The following is a 16,860-nucleotide window of genomic DNA, read 5'->3' as shown; positions in this document are numbered from 1 at the left end:
AGACCCATGAAATTCAAAATAGGTGGGAACCACAAATATAACTGGCCAAACATTCTGCTGGCATAACTCCACAGAGCTCAGTGGGGTTACACTAGAGAAAAATGTAGCCTAACAGTGTCAAACAAGCAAAATAATATGGGTTCCAGGGACTCTTTAAAGCAATCAGGGAAACCAGATAAAAGGAAAATCTTTCCTTTCAAGTGAAAGATGGAGCAAACTTTGCACACGAGCATAGAGAACAGGCCAAGTTGCATAATATTTCAAATCCTCATAGTTTTATGTACATTTTTCATGAATCGGATAATAACTACTCTATGGAAATCACAGCAAGTGAAAAGGACACTACATTTTAAAAGCTCTTGTTCCAAAGCCAGCTGGTGTAATTTGTTTTTTATTCATGAGCCAGACCGTTATGCTCCTCATCATGTTCTACACAAGCCAAAGTGATGACCCAGTACACAAGGGGCTGCTGGGTGTGTATGTCCATTTGTGTGGTAATTACATGCTGCAGTCAAGCCAAATTCTTGACACTTGCACCATGCAAGCCAGAAGAGATAAGGTAGTGATACTGTTAGCACTAGAACCCTAGAGGCTGCTGCAGAACTGTGGTGAGGAAGGTTTAGTTTGCAAGATGGGGCAGGGCAGGAAAGAGGAAAGTGAAATAAAAAGTTTTGGTGATTCACCTTGTTCCCTTGCCAGGATTACTTGGAAAGTGCATGTGGCAGGATCATCATGTGCCTGGCACGGGCTTCTTGTCACGCATCAGACAAAGAATTAAACTGTACCTCCAGTGTGAAATGACTGGCTGGGCATGGACATGCTTCCCTCTCTCACTTGGCTAAAGAAAGCTACCAGCTTTCTGAAGCTGAGGCAGCATGTATCGCAGCATGCTAGTGACTTGAGCAATGACTATTCACTCAGGTTCAATACCGTTATTGCCAGAACAATAGATGAAACACAAAGAATTAGGCCTGCTCTGGGGAAATCCAGGCAGATGGGCATTCTTTCTCCCCAGGGACAAACATAAGGAATGTATCAAGAGAATGAATACATCTGTAGCTTTATGAAATTACAGAAGATCCATTTTTGCAACAACTGGGAGTAGAGATGTGTAGCAGTGTGTGGGGAACAAGTGAGAAAACCTTGACCTTCCTCCAACCTTACACTTCCCATTCCTTCTTCCCCAGCCTTCAATGGTGGATGAAATTACAGACATAATTGCTTCCTCACTGCCCAAGGAAGCTCACCTTGGAGGAATCAAATTGCATCTTCCCCACCCAAAGAACCACCCTATCAACCCACCTCACTGGCTGATCAGGAAGCTCTTAAAATATATCCAGCTGAACTGAGACATGCTAACTAGACTGGCTTTAGAGTTTCTACTATAAAACCAAGCAATTTCAAGAATTCAGATATTGGGCTAAATTCAGTAATATTGAAGTCAGTGGAGTTTGTCCAGATTTATAATGGTTTATAGTATATTAAATTTAAATCTAAACCCAAAAGAACAGTCTGGTCTGTCCGTGGTTTCAAAGTTACCTGAAGTTGGACACTTCACACATCTATGCAGATCTAGAGTTCTGGTTCAAGCTCTTCTGTAATAATCATACCTCTCATTTGTACCTTGGGGGGAGGGAAAGGGGGTAGAGGCATTCTATATGGATTACATTTGCTCCACAAGACCTGTTGCTATCTTGCTGTTTCTCCAAAGTGAAATCAGAAATTCCAAGCAGTGGAACTGAGTCTGTAGAAAACTTCAGATGTGGAAAAGCAACGTGCCTCAGCTACAACTATTCTATCTTTGTCCTCTGTTGTAATGCTCCCCACTTCACATTTGGCTTTGGGCAGGCAGATGAGACAGAATGCTTCTGACATTCCACATGGCACTCCAAATATTGCTGTAGAATATGAATGAGCAAGAATCATAGAATACCAGAACTGGAAGGGACCTCGAGAGGTCATCAAGCCCAGTTCTCTGCATTCACGGCAGGACCAAGCACCATCTAAGTCATCTCTGATAGAAATCTATCCAACCTGCTCTTAAATATCTCCAGTGCTGGAGATTGCACAACCACCCTAGGCAATTTATTCCAGTGTTTAACCACCCTGACAGTTAGGAAGTTTTTCCTAATGTCAACCCTAAGAAGAGAGAAAGCTCCTTGTCTTCTTTTTTTGGGGGGGGGGGGAGGGGGGCGCAAAGCCCCGACTACGAATGGTGCACACAAACCAGTAATCAAACTTACCAGGAGAAGGAAGTAGAATAAAAGCCCCCAACCACCACTCAGACCAAGAGCCTTTCCTCAGCAGGTCTGGCTTTATTTGACAACAAGAGCTCCGAAACAAGAGCAAATACATTCAAGATTCTGAGTACTAGCCTCCCAGGTCTTACCCAGCTGAGAAGGGAGACCAGATGCTATCTCCCTTTGGCAGCCATTCCTGACAACTATGGAGAAACCCACCCTAAGGCTTCCCTGAGTCTCTCCTAGCTTTTGACCTGTTCCAGGGGCAGAAGGATTGATATCTGGGAACCTGCAGGCCCTGTGCTCACTCCTAGTCAAATGCTTGTGACTATAGCACCCTATTTTAAAGAAGTTAGAGGTTGTACCAAGTTCATTTGGATGTATATATGCACCAAAGGCCCAGTCCTCCATGACAGTGTCTTTCAGACCCTAGCCTCCATGCTACAATTTCTCAAAGTTCAGAGATTTAACTCAATGTCTCTAATTTTAGCCCATCTCTATCTCAGAACAGAGAAGGGACAAATCCTTGACAGTGGAATTTTGATGCAGGTCCCGTTTTACCCAAACCTCCAATGTTAATCTTTACCATGGATATCAACTATTAATGAATGAAGGATGTTTTGCTTTGCAAGGGAATCTTTGCTTTAAACAATTTGTGCTACTGGTCAGTATGTAGATGACATGCAGCTTTCCATTTTCATGAGCTCCAGATGCTGTGCTGCCTTTGCATTCTCAGTGCCAAGCTTCGTCCAGGACTTGGATGAGAGTTAGCTGGCTGTGGCTTAAGCTAGACAAGACAGGGGAGAAGGTGGATTGAGGGAAGTATAAGGCTATGTCCTCTCTTCATTACTGATACAAATTTCCCTTTGCATTTTCAAGAGATTACTTTAGGGCAGCCTTTGGATTCTGAGATGCTCTTAGACACACACAGAGAAGTTGGTAGCCAAAGGGGCTTTTCCTTCCCCTGTCTACATCGGGTTGCAACTATTTCATTCTCATCTCAAGATCTTGCCACTGTCAGTCAAAGTTTTGTCACTTTGAGGCTGGACTGTGTAGTAGGCTCCAACATGGGGCACCCTGGAAGACTGCTAGAAAGCTATAGGAGATGCTGGAAAGTGCTTGCTTCTCTGTGAAGAGGTATTAACCCCAACGAGAATGCTCCATCCTTTTGTTCACTTCCAGCTGCCATGCAGGTTGCTGGCTTTGCCAAATGGTTCGGGTCCTGGCCATCTGAGATAGCTTCTCCTCTCATCCCCATTCACAGTCATGGAAGTTGAGATTAACAGCCAGTGATGCTCAAACGAGCAGTCTCCAGGTTTAACCATCTAGGACTGAGGTCAGGATGTACTCACTGGAAGGCCCCTGACTGAAACTGGCCTCCCCCACTGGTCTGAGAGAACCCAAATCTGTTGGCCTTTAGGGCAAGCTGTAAGGCCCAACACTCTATTCTTATCTACATCTACACAGTGCCAAATTTCAAAAGAACATGCTATTTCGAGCCCTCCCTTAACCTTGCAATGATGTTTACCAGGATGGCAAAATACCGGGCCTGTTATTTCAAAAAATAAGGCGGCTTGTGTAGATTAGGGGTACAGTAGTTATTTCAGAATACCTCCGGTATCCCGAAATAGCCATGCAGTGCAGATGTACCTTTTAGTCTTAGCCAGTGACAGAGCTGGGAATAGAGCCCTCATCTTTGGGTCTCAGCCCAATGCACTAGGCATCATTGCCTCCTAGAGAAGAGTTAAAATCTCATTCAACTTCACTCCCTGATGCCCCTTTAAAAATTTCAACCCTTATTACAAAACACAGACTCAGTTAGAAAGGAATCAAGCCCACAGAGGGAGGAAGTGGGGGCTGAATAATAAATTTAACTTGCACTTCATTGATGCCAAAGTTCCCTTAAGAAGTCTGTGGATTTAGGTTCAATCCCAGAAAATTCTGCTGGGAGGTGTTTCCTTTTCTCCTTCCAGACAGTGCTACTAAAGCAGCCACTGAACCACAGCCAAATTCCAGTGGAGAGAATAAAGAAAAGGAGAAAGTTAAAAAATAAAATAATTAATAAAGATATTGGATGGGGGCCACTTGGGGTAAATCCTGAATTGGCTGGATACACATTTACTTTGTAAGTCACTGGGGGAAAAAGTGATAAATATGCATAGGCAATAATGAAATGTATCTTCATACAGACAGCTTTCCATATATAAAACATGCTAGTCCCCCAGATTTAGAATTCCTTTTACTTCGGCTCCCTCTGTCCTGCGGGTATTTTAATTTTTGCCTCATGTAGCGTCTTATTTTTAAACCCCAAACACCTGCCCAGGAGAAAAGAGAAAATCATGGCCCTTGTGGCTGGAAAGGTTTTTCTTCTGGATTTTATGCTCTGAAAAAAAACTGCTGCTAATTTTATTTTACTAGAAAGGTGGGAAAGAAAGTGATGAGATTCTTTTTTTTTTTAAGAAAAATTAACCTTCTGAGAATGGGAAAAAAATCAAGAGCTGGGGGTGGCAAATGAAAAAAAAAGTGTTGTAATGTCAGAACTATTCGGCAATTTCAGTGTTTTTCCATAATTTCTTTTATATATTTAAATCTTACCTCTGCTCCACCTTGGGCTCACAGTCGCATAAGCATTGTAACAGAAAAGCAGCAGTAGCAAAGTCTTCTGGCACATCCTTTATTATAAAAATCCTTTCTATAGCTGTATATTAGCTATTTGTTTTTTCAACTACCTTCCCACTCCAAAGGAAGAACCTGTCTGTTTTCCTGAATGCAATTGAAGTCAGTGTAGTAGCGCCTCTTCTAAATCAACTCTCCTTGGGATCAGGAATCTTGCTTTCAGAGGCACACTTTGTTTTTATCCGCATCTGGAATGACTCATGGTGCATGTGAGTTTGCTGGCAGCTGTGAGAATAAATGTCATTACATTTTTGTAGTCAAGTTCCATTTGTTAGAAGGGCCAGGTTTTTTTTAAGTCAAATAAACAGACAGGAGCAACTTTATGACAGAACACTATTAAATGGTTGTTCTGTACTTTTTTTCCCCTCTGCTGCGTGCATGGGCATATGCTAGCAAGTAGCTCAGCTAAGCATCAGCCCTGTGGGGATGTGTGCTGCATTCCTCAGATGCATAAAACAGGGAATGGGCATATTCACTGAAGGAACATTTTACTACTTTAATTCATGGGCATCACTCATTTACAGCACAATGAACTAAAACACTGAGAGCGTGAGCTCTTTGAGATAGAGACCATCTTTTTTGCTCTGTTTGTTCAGCACCCTGGGGCCCTAGTCTATGATTGAGGTTCCTAGGCACTCCCACAATACAAATAAATAATAAGACACATCAGTCAGGGTGCATGTGGGTAGAAAATGTCTTAGAGCAGCGTTTCTCAAACTGTGGGTCCCGACCCCCTAGGGGGTCGCGAGCAACTGAGAGGCTGGTTGCAGCAATGGAGAGGGGGGGTCCCAAGAAACTGAGAGGGGGGTCGCAGTATCACAAGCTTGAGAACCCCTGTCTTAGAGAGTACCCATTCGTGAAGCAAATGGTATTTGATAGTTGCTCAGCGTAACTAAATATACTCAGGCTGCCATCCGTGGAAGTATCTACTTCAAAAATACCCTGATTGGAAACACCCTGGGGCATACAGCTAAAGAAAAATGAGATATATTGTCAGAGCTTCAGGAAGGTCCAACACCACCCTTCCGGTCAAGGCTGAGGGGCACTGAGCGCATACAGGATTGACATATCAGGTGGTTGCTATGTATCAGGACAGAGAAAAGAAATAGTGGGGTGTGGATTCTAACATGATCAAGAAGTGATGCAAAAATGTGTCTGCTTCTCAGTTTTCTATTTGGTGCCTAGAAACCAGTGAGGGAACCATTAGAGATAGACCCTGGCTCTAATTCAGCTCTCATTTACACATTTAGAAGAGAGGGGTAACTTCAGTGAAGCAAGTGGATTCACACTGGGGTAAAATTGGCATAAATGAGACAAGAAGCCCACTCAGATATACATAGAGTAGCAGAATTACAAGGAAGGACCCAAAAATAGCAGAGGATACAGCAACAATCAGGATTGTTGTCCATTGGCAAGACTGCATGGAGGAAACCTGCACCGCTCTAGTCTACCTCATGCCATACTCTAGCTAAGGCTACAATGCCTTCACTATCCCAAGTACTAAATTCAAGCAAAAACTATTCTAATGGTTAGTAAAGGAAAAGGGGTGGAGGAAATGACAATGGGACAAAATCAGTTTTGTTGCTTAAGGTGATGTCAACTCCATTCCCATAGCCTCTCATTTTCCTAGATGCAGAATCTCTCAGATATAATTTACATCCACATAATGGAATGTGATTGTAAGGGAGTAACTTACATGCCAAAGAGATGGGGGATATAAATTAAAGCAGAGAACGGCTGACTGTAATGCATGCATTCTTACACTCTCTTGTCACTTGCTTGTCTTGTTACATGCCTTTCTTCTGGAACTGTGTTGTGTGAGGGATGCCAATAAACATGATCTTGGATTCTGAGGGCCCAATTTATAATTATGCTATTCCAGTTTTATATCAGTGTAATGCCATTGAAATCAACAGTGTCACAGATGTAAAATTGGAACAATGAAGTAATGGATCAGGCTCTTAGTGACCCCAATTCAGAGATAGCTACATTGGGGCAAACCCTATTTTAGGCCTGCTTGATAACAATGGAATTTAAGAGTTTGCATTAATTCAGCTGCACTATTTCAACTGTTTCAATGCAGCTATGCTGGCATAAAGTTCTTTAGTGTGAATAGGACCAGAAAGTTAGATTGTTTAATGTGCATTTGGAGTAGGAGGGTGGAAAAAAAAGGTGAGGAGGCAGGAATTGCAGCATCTGAGATTTCTACTAGACAATTTAGATTTACTTAAAGTTAGATAAAATTCCAGAGTGAGCCTAACGACTCATTTACTTGACTCCTTTTGGACATGCTTTTTCAGGGCTCACACACTCTCCCCAATACTACTGTAAAACTCACTTTCCCAAAGCAGTTGTTTGATCAGTCTTCCAAGCCTCTCTGAGCAAATGAGCACCTTCACATCGGATTCAGCTGTAGGTTTATAAATGATGCATGTGTCATGTTTTATAATGAAGAAAATGCAGCTGTAGTTATAAAGTGCCAGCCAAGGGAGCCATTCTCATTTGAATGCTACCAGTGTATATTACTCCATACAAATGTGTAAAATGGCCCCCAACAATCAATAGGGTACTAGGTTTGGCTCTACCATATATTATCTCACACACAGAGTGTTCAAACAAGTACAGGAAAGTTAGCCACACATCTTCTATTAATTTTTACCACTGGACTGGAGTGGACATTTGCCTCACTGAGGGCAAATATTGAATCACTGATGTCACACCAGAGTAGGTCTGGTTTAAAATAGTTTTGAAACAAAGAGGCTACCTCTACACTGCAGGCTTTTTGGAATTTAAGAGTTTAAAAAAAACTTGTGGAGCATCTACACTGCACGCATTTTCTTGAGCAAGTAAATTTATAGTAAAGCATCAGAAGAAAGGGCTTCTTCCGCAAGAGTTATTCCTCTCCCCTCTTGTGCAAGAGCTCTTGCGTAAGAAGGCAGTGTGGATGGACAACAGGGGTTTCTTGAGCAAGAACCCCCTATGGCTAAAATGGCCATCAGAGCTCTCTTGCACAAGAAAGTGTCCACACTGCCATGAAAACTTTTGCGCGAAAGTACAAGACCTTGCACAAGACCTTGTAACAATGCTTGGGATTCTTCCGCCCCAAGTGCAGGACTCTGCACTTGTCCTTGTTTAACCTCATCATATTTCTTTTGGCCCAATCCTCCAATTTGTCTAAGTTACTCTGGACCCTATCTCTGCCTTCGAGCGAATCTACCTCGATGTTATGAACGTGCAGGAAATTTGACATTTCTAGGGCTCCCACCAATAGGGGCCCAAGAGAATCCATTTTCCATTTGAGATAAACATTCCTGTATACCATCACCAGTGCTGCCAGTGACTGTCAATATACTGTGCTCCAACACAGTCTTTATTCTAGACCTGAAAGCAATAGAATTTTAGGTGAACCAGGGGCATCCAAGAAGCTGCCAGCTGTTTTTTTCCCTACACCGTAGCAGCAGCAGAAGTTTCCTATTGTGAAGGAGGAAATTTGGCAGCTCTCCCCACAACCCAATGTTCCTCTGGTCTCCAAGCCACCCAGTGCAAACAATCTGATGGGAGAGGGGCAGCCCTCGAAGCTTGATTATTCTCACTGGACAGGACCCCTAGGACATCCCTTTGTTTTTGGAGGGATCCAAATTCTACAGGAAGTACTAGGTAGGGATTTACAGTGAAGATGCTATCCTCTATTATTGCCCATACATGCTAAGGCCCCATTGTACTAGGTGCTGTATGTACACATTGTGGGATACAGCCTCTGTTCTGAGGAGCTTACAGTCTATAAAAGCCGAGATAGATAATGGATAGAAGGGCAAACAGAGGTGAAGTGACTTGCCCATGGTCAGAGATCTCCGGAGTCCTAATCCAGGTCCCTGTTCATGAGACCATGATGCCTCCTCACATGCTAGAAATCTGCCATTGTCTATATTGTGCCACTAATAATCATAATACTTGGTATTTTTTTATAAGCTCCTTTTACTTGATTAGTTTAAATATGGGCGTTGGGTATGTAAGGCATCGCCCTGCCCACCCTCCGCCCCCAGAACATCTGCTATAGGCATTTTGGGGGCAGAGTGTTGCTGCTCCCATTGCCTACCTTCCCTGTGCTTCAAGGGCTGGGGAGGCCAGGCCTGGCTGTATGGCACGCTCTTCTCCCTTCCTCAGTGCTCCAGAGCTGGCCATGTGGCACAGCAGGCCCTGCCTCCTCCATCCCCTGGTGCTTGAGAGGCTAGGATGAAGGCCCAGTGCTTGGAAGAGGGGAACACATGCAAGGTGCATTACCTTGCCTCCCAGGGTGGGGAAGGGGTGGGGCCTATTTGAAAGGGTGGGGATGGAGGTGGGGATGGGGGCTTGCCTCCTGCAGCCCTGCCTTCACTGACCACCCATGAGTTTAAAGCACTTAAATATTAAACACAACCCTACATATCCTTGTGAGGAAGGCTCTTATCATCCCCAACCCCATCATACAGATGGAGAAACTGAGGCAGAGAAAGGTTAAGTAACTTGCCTAAGGCCTCTCAATCAATCAGTGCTAGAGCTGAGAATAGCACTCAAGAGTTGTGATCATCACGGCCACAGTCAACTGCCCTTCGGGTACACCAAGAATGTACTGGAACTGGAATACCACCACCTATGCCAAACCCTAATAGCCACACGTGGCTCACTTGAAATACTATGGACTTTTCTAGTTAGGAGCCACAACAAACTCATCTTCCCCCCACCCTTCAAATAACGGGATCACTGACTTTCAAGAAAAAAATGTTATTTCAGAAGTAGACTACTGTTAATTGAGCAATTTTTAGCTTTTTATTATCTGTAAAAGCGCATGTTAGCCTGTCAAATATTTTTGTTATAGTTTACAGCTGCTTGCACGAACAGTTCACTTACAGGCAAAATTCTCACAGACTCACAAGAACTTCTGGGAAGCCAGCTGATTCTGTCCTGGAATTAACTTTATGATTCAATGCTGTTATGCATTGGACAAGGGGGCATTAGATCTGAGAACTAATAGCCTCCGAAAGGGAGGAAAAAGGTACCTTGCTAGCATTCACCAATTTTTGTAGAGTTGTTAAGAGCAAGATATTGTGTTCCGCTTCCACTTTGCATAGGCTGTGAGTCCCATCTGCACAGTCTAAAGCTATAGAAACCCATGCTTTCAGCCTTACGGGTCCCTGTAGTTTCCAGGGTGGCAGCCATTATCACACGGGGGCTACGACTATACTGCACCTCTCTTCCACAAAAGCTTATGCAAATGAAGCAAGGATTAGCATATTGCTGTGCTTCATTGGCATAATTAATCAGGGGCTTTTTTTGCACAGAAGGCTTTTGCACAAAAAAGAGCTGCGTAGATGGCTACTTTTTGCGCAAAAACGGCCCCTAATTAATTATGCAAATGAAGCGTGGCAATATGCTAATCTGGGCATCATTTTCATAAGTTTTTGTGAAAGAGAGGTGCAGCATAGACGTAGCTTAGCACAAACAGGAAGCCAAGACGGGGTATAGGAGCAAGAGATACTCACCATGGCAAGTGCCTGTCGATGAAGGAAAAAAAGATGACTGACTGATCTCCCTTTTCCCTGCTACATACAATATATACACACCTAACTCTCATTTGCGACCTCTGGGTCAGGTCAGACCTTCAGGTAGAATAAACAGTTGTATCTCCATAGGAGTCAGTGTACAAGGCAGCATTACCTTTGTCTGTTAAATTTAAAGTTCGAAACTTTCCAAAATCTTACTTCCTTTTCTGCATTCTTTACAGGGGGCTAATGAGTTATAAGGGCAAGGAGCCAACATAAACATCAAGGCCATGACTTGCCGTTAAGTGAAAAAAACCCACTATCGGCAGCGCTATTGTAAGATGAAGGCTGAACTGAGGCAGACAAATGCTCCATGCCACAAATCACTGCTAAAATCATAAAGGAAGGTCAGCTATTCAGAGAATTTCCTGTCTCCTAGCCCATGAAGTCAATAACCGCACACATTCACAGAAGAGGGATTTAGGATTAATTCCTCAGAACAACAGCAAAGTCTCCTTTCAGTAAATAGCCCCATACCATTTTAACTCCAACCCCAAAGAAAGCAGGGCTTGAGAACACAAAAGAAGACAAACTGGTGCCTTTTCTGGAGCTAAGCGAAATACAGAATGGCCAACACTGTCTCATTACCAGAAACAATTGGATGGAAGCTTTATTTATGCTCTCTCGGCAGCAATCATGGTGCTAGATTCATGACAGCCCGTTGAACTGACAGCAGGGGCACACAGGAGATGAGGAAGGAAAGTGCTATGGGTACAGCATGAGGCTGCCAGTTTAATGACACTGTGGGAGCAGATTATACCACGAGAAAGACAGCATGGACTGGCAGCCAGGGCTCAAATCCTGATTCTGCCATGAACTTTCCTGTGTCACCTTGACTAACTCACTGGCTCTGTCTGCCCCATTTCCCCATCTGTAAAACAAGGAGGATAATGGTCTTTGTTCCCCATCATTTGTCTGGCTTGTCTAAATAGACTGTAAGCTCTATCAGCCAGACACTGTTTCTTACTTGGTGTACAGTGCCAGGCACAATGAAGCCTAGGTCTCGATTGAAGTCTTACTGCTACAGTAGTGCAATTAATTGTAAGAACCCCAGGCCTTTGGATTTAAAGACCCTGAAGGTTCCCAGAGGCAGATAAGAATTTTTTTAAAAGGTAACTATTCTAATTCAGGGCCAATTGACTGATACTCCACCTATAAATCCATTCACCGGTGTATGATCTAAGTGACCAGCTCTTCCAAGTGAAAAACCAGGACCATCTATCTCAGGAGCAGGTATGCCAGGAAGGATTTGAGGGAAGCAGGTGGCAATTCCTTCCTTTCCCTCCTCAGCATTTCAGTTTTCCAGGGTTTCCAGCCCTCCCCTCCCCCCCCCCCCCCGAGAGAGGGCAATTTGACTATCATGATCATTACATCAGTGATACCGTACCCCATATTGTTCATAGCAATACTGTGGTATTATAACATAGTTATGGTGTGTTTTATGGTAGATAAGTCATGTGAGGTGTCATTGGAAAAATATTATTTGCTGAATACGATTATCCTATTTGGAAGCATGCATCACTGTTGTGTTTAAAGTTATGAATATTGACTTTATGTCTGTATGTCAAATAGTTACAACTGAGTAATGCCTACTAGATAAGATGCTCTCAGTCTAGATAGTGGTCAGGGAAGGACCTATTCAAGGCAATAGGCCATTAAGGAAAAAAACAATAGTCCTTAGGAGAAAATTATCTCCCACCTGGTGAGCCTTCCTGTGAATGTTCAAATCAGCCTGTGAGTGATGACCACTATGACTCTACATGCATATGTGGCCAGATCATGTGATGCTATACGCCATTTTAAGATGTCAGTAATTTTCCATCAACTGGTATGGGATCTGAACTTTGGAATAAAGGGTTTCCTCCATATTCGAAAGCTATATAACTGAGGGGGTGACATCATCTGGGATTCTTTACTAGCCACACAAGATGACTCCTAGAAACACCTGAGGAACAATGACTAAATTAGGGGAAGTGCTGGACTCAGGCTAATGGGATTTCTAGCCTGTGAAGGAAACACCCAGTGATTCCAAGCTGTGAAGTAAGTGCAGTTTGTCCCTTAAAAATCTACAGCCTGCCTATATAATCTCTTAGGGTGAGAATCTACCATATCTGCTTTAGCGGCAAGGAGTCCTGTGGCACCTTATAGACTAACTGAAGTGTTGGAGCATAAGCTTTCGTGGGCAAAGACCCACTTCATCAGATGCATGTCATGTCATGCATCTGACGAAGTGTGTCTTTGCTCACGAAAGCTTATGCTCCAACACTTCAGTTAGTCTATAAGGTGCCACAGGACTCCTCGCCGCTTTTGCAGATTCAGACTAACACGGCTACCCCTCTGATACATATCTGCTTTGTATCCAATCTATTTAGTGTATTGATCTTAGTTTGGTTTTTTTGTTTATTTGCTGGGTAATCTGTTTTGATCTGTTTGCGATCACCTATAAGCACTTAACAGCTATCTTTTGTAGTTAATAAACTTGTTTTTGCTTTATCTAAACCAGTGAGTTGGAGTGAAGCATGTGAAACTCTTTGCTCAGGGGCAAAAAAGCTGTTGCATGTTCCTCGCCACACTGAGGGACAGGGTGAATTTTATGAGCTTGCACTGTTCAGTTTCTTGTGCAGTGCAAAACTGTATAATTTTGGGTTCACACTACAGAGGGAATGCATGCCTGAGGATCTGGGAATTGTCCTAGCTGTAGCCTTCCTATGCAGGGGCTGGTCAGAGAGGCTGCATGTAACTGCAGCTGGATATATCCCTGCCTATGTGTATGCTGGTGAAAGGCTGGAGGCCTTTGCAGCTTGTCATAGCAGGACAGTGTGAAAGGGAGCCCAGGCTGGTGGGTCACAGGAACTCAGGGATACTCCAGTTCCAGGTGATACCATGGGGTGGGGGCCATCCCAACAGAAAAATCTCATGCTCCTACTGACAGCAATAAACAAAGGGAACACACGGGCAGCTTAGAAATGGAAAGGTGGTCAGCAGCAATTAGATACCCTGGGATGTGCAGACTAAACTATAAATGAATGCCCTATGCACACAAAGTGATAGTTCAAGACAATTTACATGCCACCCCACCCCAAGGCACACTACGATTATCTTTGATTAAAAAAAATGAAATGCATAGTAGCTCATAGACTTGAGCTGCATGGCTGACATGAGAGCCTAGTCGTATAGACACTGTGTACTAGCTTTGCAGTTGTGGCTGAAAGCCAGTTCGCATGGCACAGAACTGAAGTGAGGAAAAGCAAACACCAATTTAAGCCATTTTTGAGTGACTGGGTTTCTTTGTCTGGCACAGTGTTGAGCAGTTTGAAGGCTTCTCTAAACTACACTCTACCACAGCAGCCTTCAAGAGACCATCTGGTAGCTGGAGTTTTGCAGCCTCTGCCTGTCCAGGGCCTTTGCCTAAAGATTGTAAGAGGGTGCAGTGTAGGACCATTTTGGCTGCTTAACACAGCCCAAGGATTCCCCTCACCTGAGGATCACTCTGCATACCCCATAATGGGAGAATCTTGGGCTGACTAGAGCTATACCTGGTTCAAGGCCCCTTTGTGGCATCAGGCTAGCCCCAGGGGCCAAAGTCTTGTGGAGAATCTGGCATAGAATGTTTATAGAAACATTTTTAAATACATTTTTTGTCATAAAAATCTACATTCCTCAGTGGCTAATATACATGGAAATGAAGGCTACATGCCTCTAAAAATATTAGATATGAAAATTAGCACAGTTCTAACCCAGAATATTTCAAGTTCACAGACATTCTAGTTGTGGTCACTTGCACCAAGGCCAAATTTGGTGCAGTGTAGTCTCTAGCACAGCAGAGGTATTTAGAGGTAGAGAGCTCTGCATTTACAAGCCTAGTTCCTAAAGCATGAATACACTGCTTATAGCCATAATGAATGTCCCCTCAGGGGAAGTTCAAAGCTATATGCCATGTCACACAACATTCACAATGCTTTGAAGAACTGGCTGTTTTTATTGTGCATGCAAGCCAAGTGCCCAGTTTAGTAGCAAATGAGTCTCTCTGCTGCCACACACCCAAATCACCTTTCATATTGCTGAGAAGGGTATGGCCTGATTTCTTTTTGATGCAGATGTTCGCTGCCTCCCAGCTGCCCTCAGTTTGGCACATGAGCTTGAAAGCAGGTGTAATGGAAAAAACAGCAAATCCCGTTGCCTTTTTTCCGGTGGAATTATTATATGTGTATATAATATATTGCTTATAGCAACACCCTTAGAAGCAAAGAAAGGCGTTATATGTGGAAAGTACAGCCGTATGGGACATCTCGTACTGCAGCAGCTACTCTGCTCTCCTTGAGGCTTGCATCCTCTTTCACTACTCTCTTCAAACTGCCTCAAAGCAGCTCTTTGCAATGTGAGTGATTTTTCAAGCACCAAGACACCGACACAGTTTGATTAGCACCTGTAATTAGGCTCATGTAAAAACGGTTAGTAGACTAAAGGCACTGGTCAATGCAAGATAATTGCAGCATCCCTTGTATTTTCAAGCTGGACTAATCACAGCTGTTGTACAATGGGGCACTGATATATTACCAGGGTTCTGAACATGAACATAATAAAAATGCATAGCTAATAATAATAAAAGACTGACACTGCTTTATAGTAAGCGAAATACAGAAAAGAGTCACTATCAGGAAGCACACTATAAAAGTATATTTAAATAAGAAGACACCCATTTTCTTTCTTTCTTTCCTTTTTAACATATACTTCTAAACAGGACAAATCCCAAGGAAATTACTGGAGCATATTATGTCCTTGTAACTGGAGATAAAATGAGCAAAATTAGGTTTGAAAAACCTCCTCAGGTGGGATTTTATGCTCTAAAATCCAAAGCAGAGATGGTTTCAATCTGATTTTCATTTTATCTGAACCTACAAATGTCTGAGGAATTAAGCAAAGGGTTGGAGGAATGGTTCTAATTTTGGCCTTTCTTTAAGCTAATAGTGCTATGAACCATCTACAGTAGCGACAATTTTATATCTATATAGAAATACAGGTGGTCCCCAAGGTACGAATGCATCGACTTACGACCGTTCGTCCATACGACCAACCTCCCATTAAAGCTGGTCCCCAAGTTACGACTGTGATCCACACTTAAGAACAGCGTGGTAATATTTCAATGAATGGGGTTCGACTTATGAACAGATCAAGTTACGATCAAGTGTTTCGTACGTAACTCATTTGTAAGTCGGGGACTATCTGTATAAGATTTATCTATCTGGCATTAAACTCCACCACTTTTGAGAATTTAACAAAAGCTGGCTTTACCTACATACATTAAATGCTTAGCAAACTGCCAGTCTGTCTTCCATAACTTACATTTATATGTTGGTTTTGTCCTCTTTAAATCTCAGTAGTGTTATATCAAGATTTATGTAAGTGCAAACCTGAGATAAGGAGAGCAGAAGACAAAATGATGAAGTAGTGGGGGAATTCCCATAAGGTTGGAGTGCAGACTCTAAGCCAGGGACCCAGGCACAGCAAAAGAGATGGGACAAACAGAGTTGCAAATTCCTAAAGAGAAGTGAAAGTTAGAATTCCTATAAAGCCGCAAAAGTCTGAGCCACAAAGAAGAGTACAATTGGAAGTGGGAAACAAATGAAAATAACTGTGACGTTGCCTTTGCACAGGGAGCAGTGCAAGCCGCAGATGAAAGTAAAATTTCCAGAAAGCCTTTGACAAGGTCCCTCACCAAGGTCCTTCTTACGCCAAGTAAACTGTCATGAGATAAGAAGAAAAATTCTCACATAGATTGATAAGTGGTGAAAAGAAAGGAAACAAAGAGTAGGAAAAAATGGCTAGTTTTCAGAATGAAGATGGGTAAATAGTGGTATCCCACAGGAGTCCATACTAGGATCAGTCCTATTCAACATATTCATAAATAATCTGGAGAAAGAGGTGGCACAATCTGTAGATGATACTAAACTGCTCAAGATAGTTAAGTCCAAAGCAGACTGTGAAGAGCTTCAGAAGCTTCACAAATCTAAGTGACTGGGCAACAAAATGGCAGATGAAATTTAATGCTGATAAATGCAAAATAAAGCACATTGGAAAACATAATCCCAACTATATATATATATAAAATGAAACAGTTAATTTAGTTCACATCAAGAGACAGATCTTGGAGTCATTGTGGATAGTTCTCTGAAAAAAATCCACTCATTGTGCAGCAGCAGTCAAAAACACAAATAGAATATTAGGAACAGGGCTGGCCTTACCATGAGGTGAACTGAGGCAGCCTCCTCAGATGCCAGACTGTGGGGGGATGCCACTAGGACCCAGAGTGTAGAAAATTGTGTCTACTGTTGGTGCATATGTATTCTCTCTGCTCTAGATGCACA

General features: G+C 42.9%; 1 protein-coding gene across 1 annotated transcript in view; it reads right to left on the bottom strand.

Annotated features, from left to right (window-relative positions):
* FAM180A (family with sequence similarity 180 member A) overlaps positions 1–5,073 on the bottom strand; it is a 37,973-nt gene extending 32,900 nt beyond the window's left edge. The window contains exon 1 of the mRNA XM_006114374.4: positions 4,836–5,073. Within this exon, the coding sequence (XP_006114436.1) occupies positions 4,836–4,911 (76 nt within the window). The 5' untranslated portion in view covers positions 4,912–5,073. The remainder of the gene's footprint in view (positions 1–4,835) is intronic.
* Between the last annotated feature and the right edge of the window lie 11,787 nt (positions 5,074–16,860).

Source organism: Pelodiscus sinensis, chromosome 1 (assembly GCF_049634645.1).
Source record: "Pelodiscus sinensis isolate JC-2024 chromosome 1, ASM4963464v1, whole genome shotgun sequence".
Classification (NCBI taxonomy): Eukaryota; Metazoa; Chordata; order Testudines; family Trionychidae; genus Pelodiscus; species Pelodiscus sinensis.
Note: the sequence above shows the minus strand (reverse complement) of the source record. Positions and strands in the feature narration are given on the sequence as shown.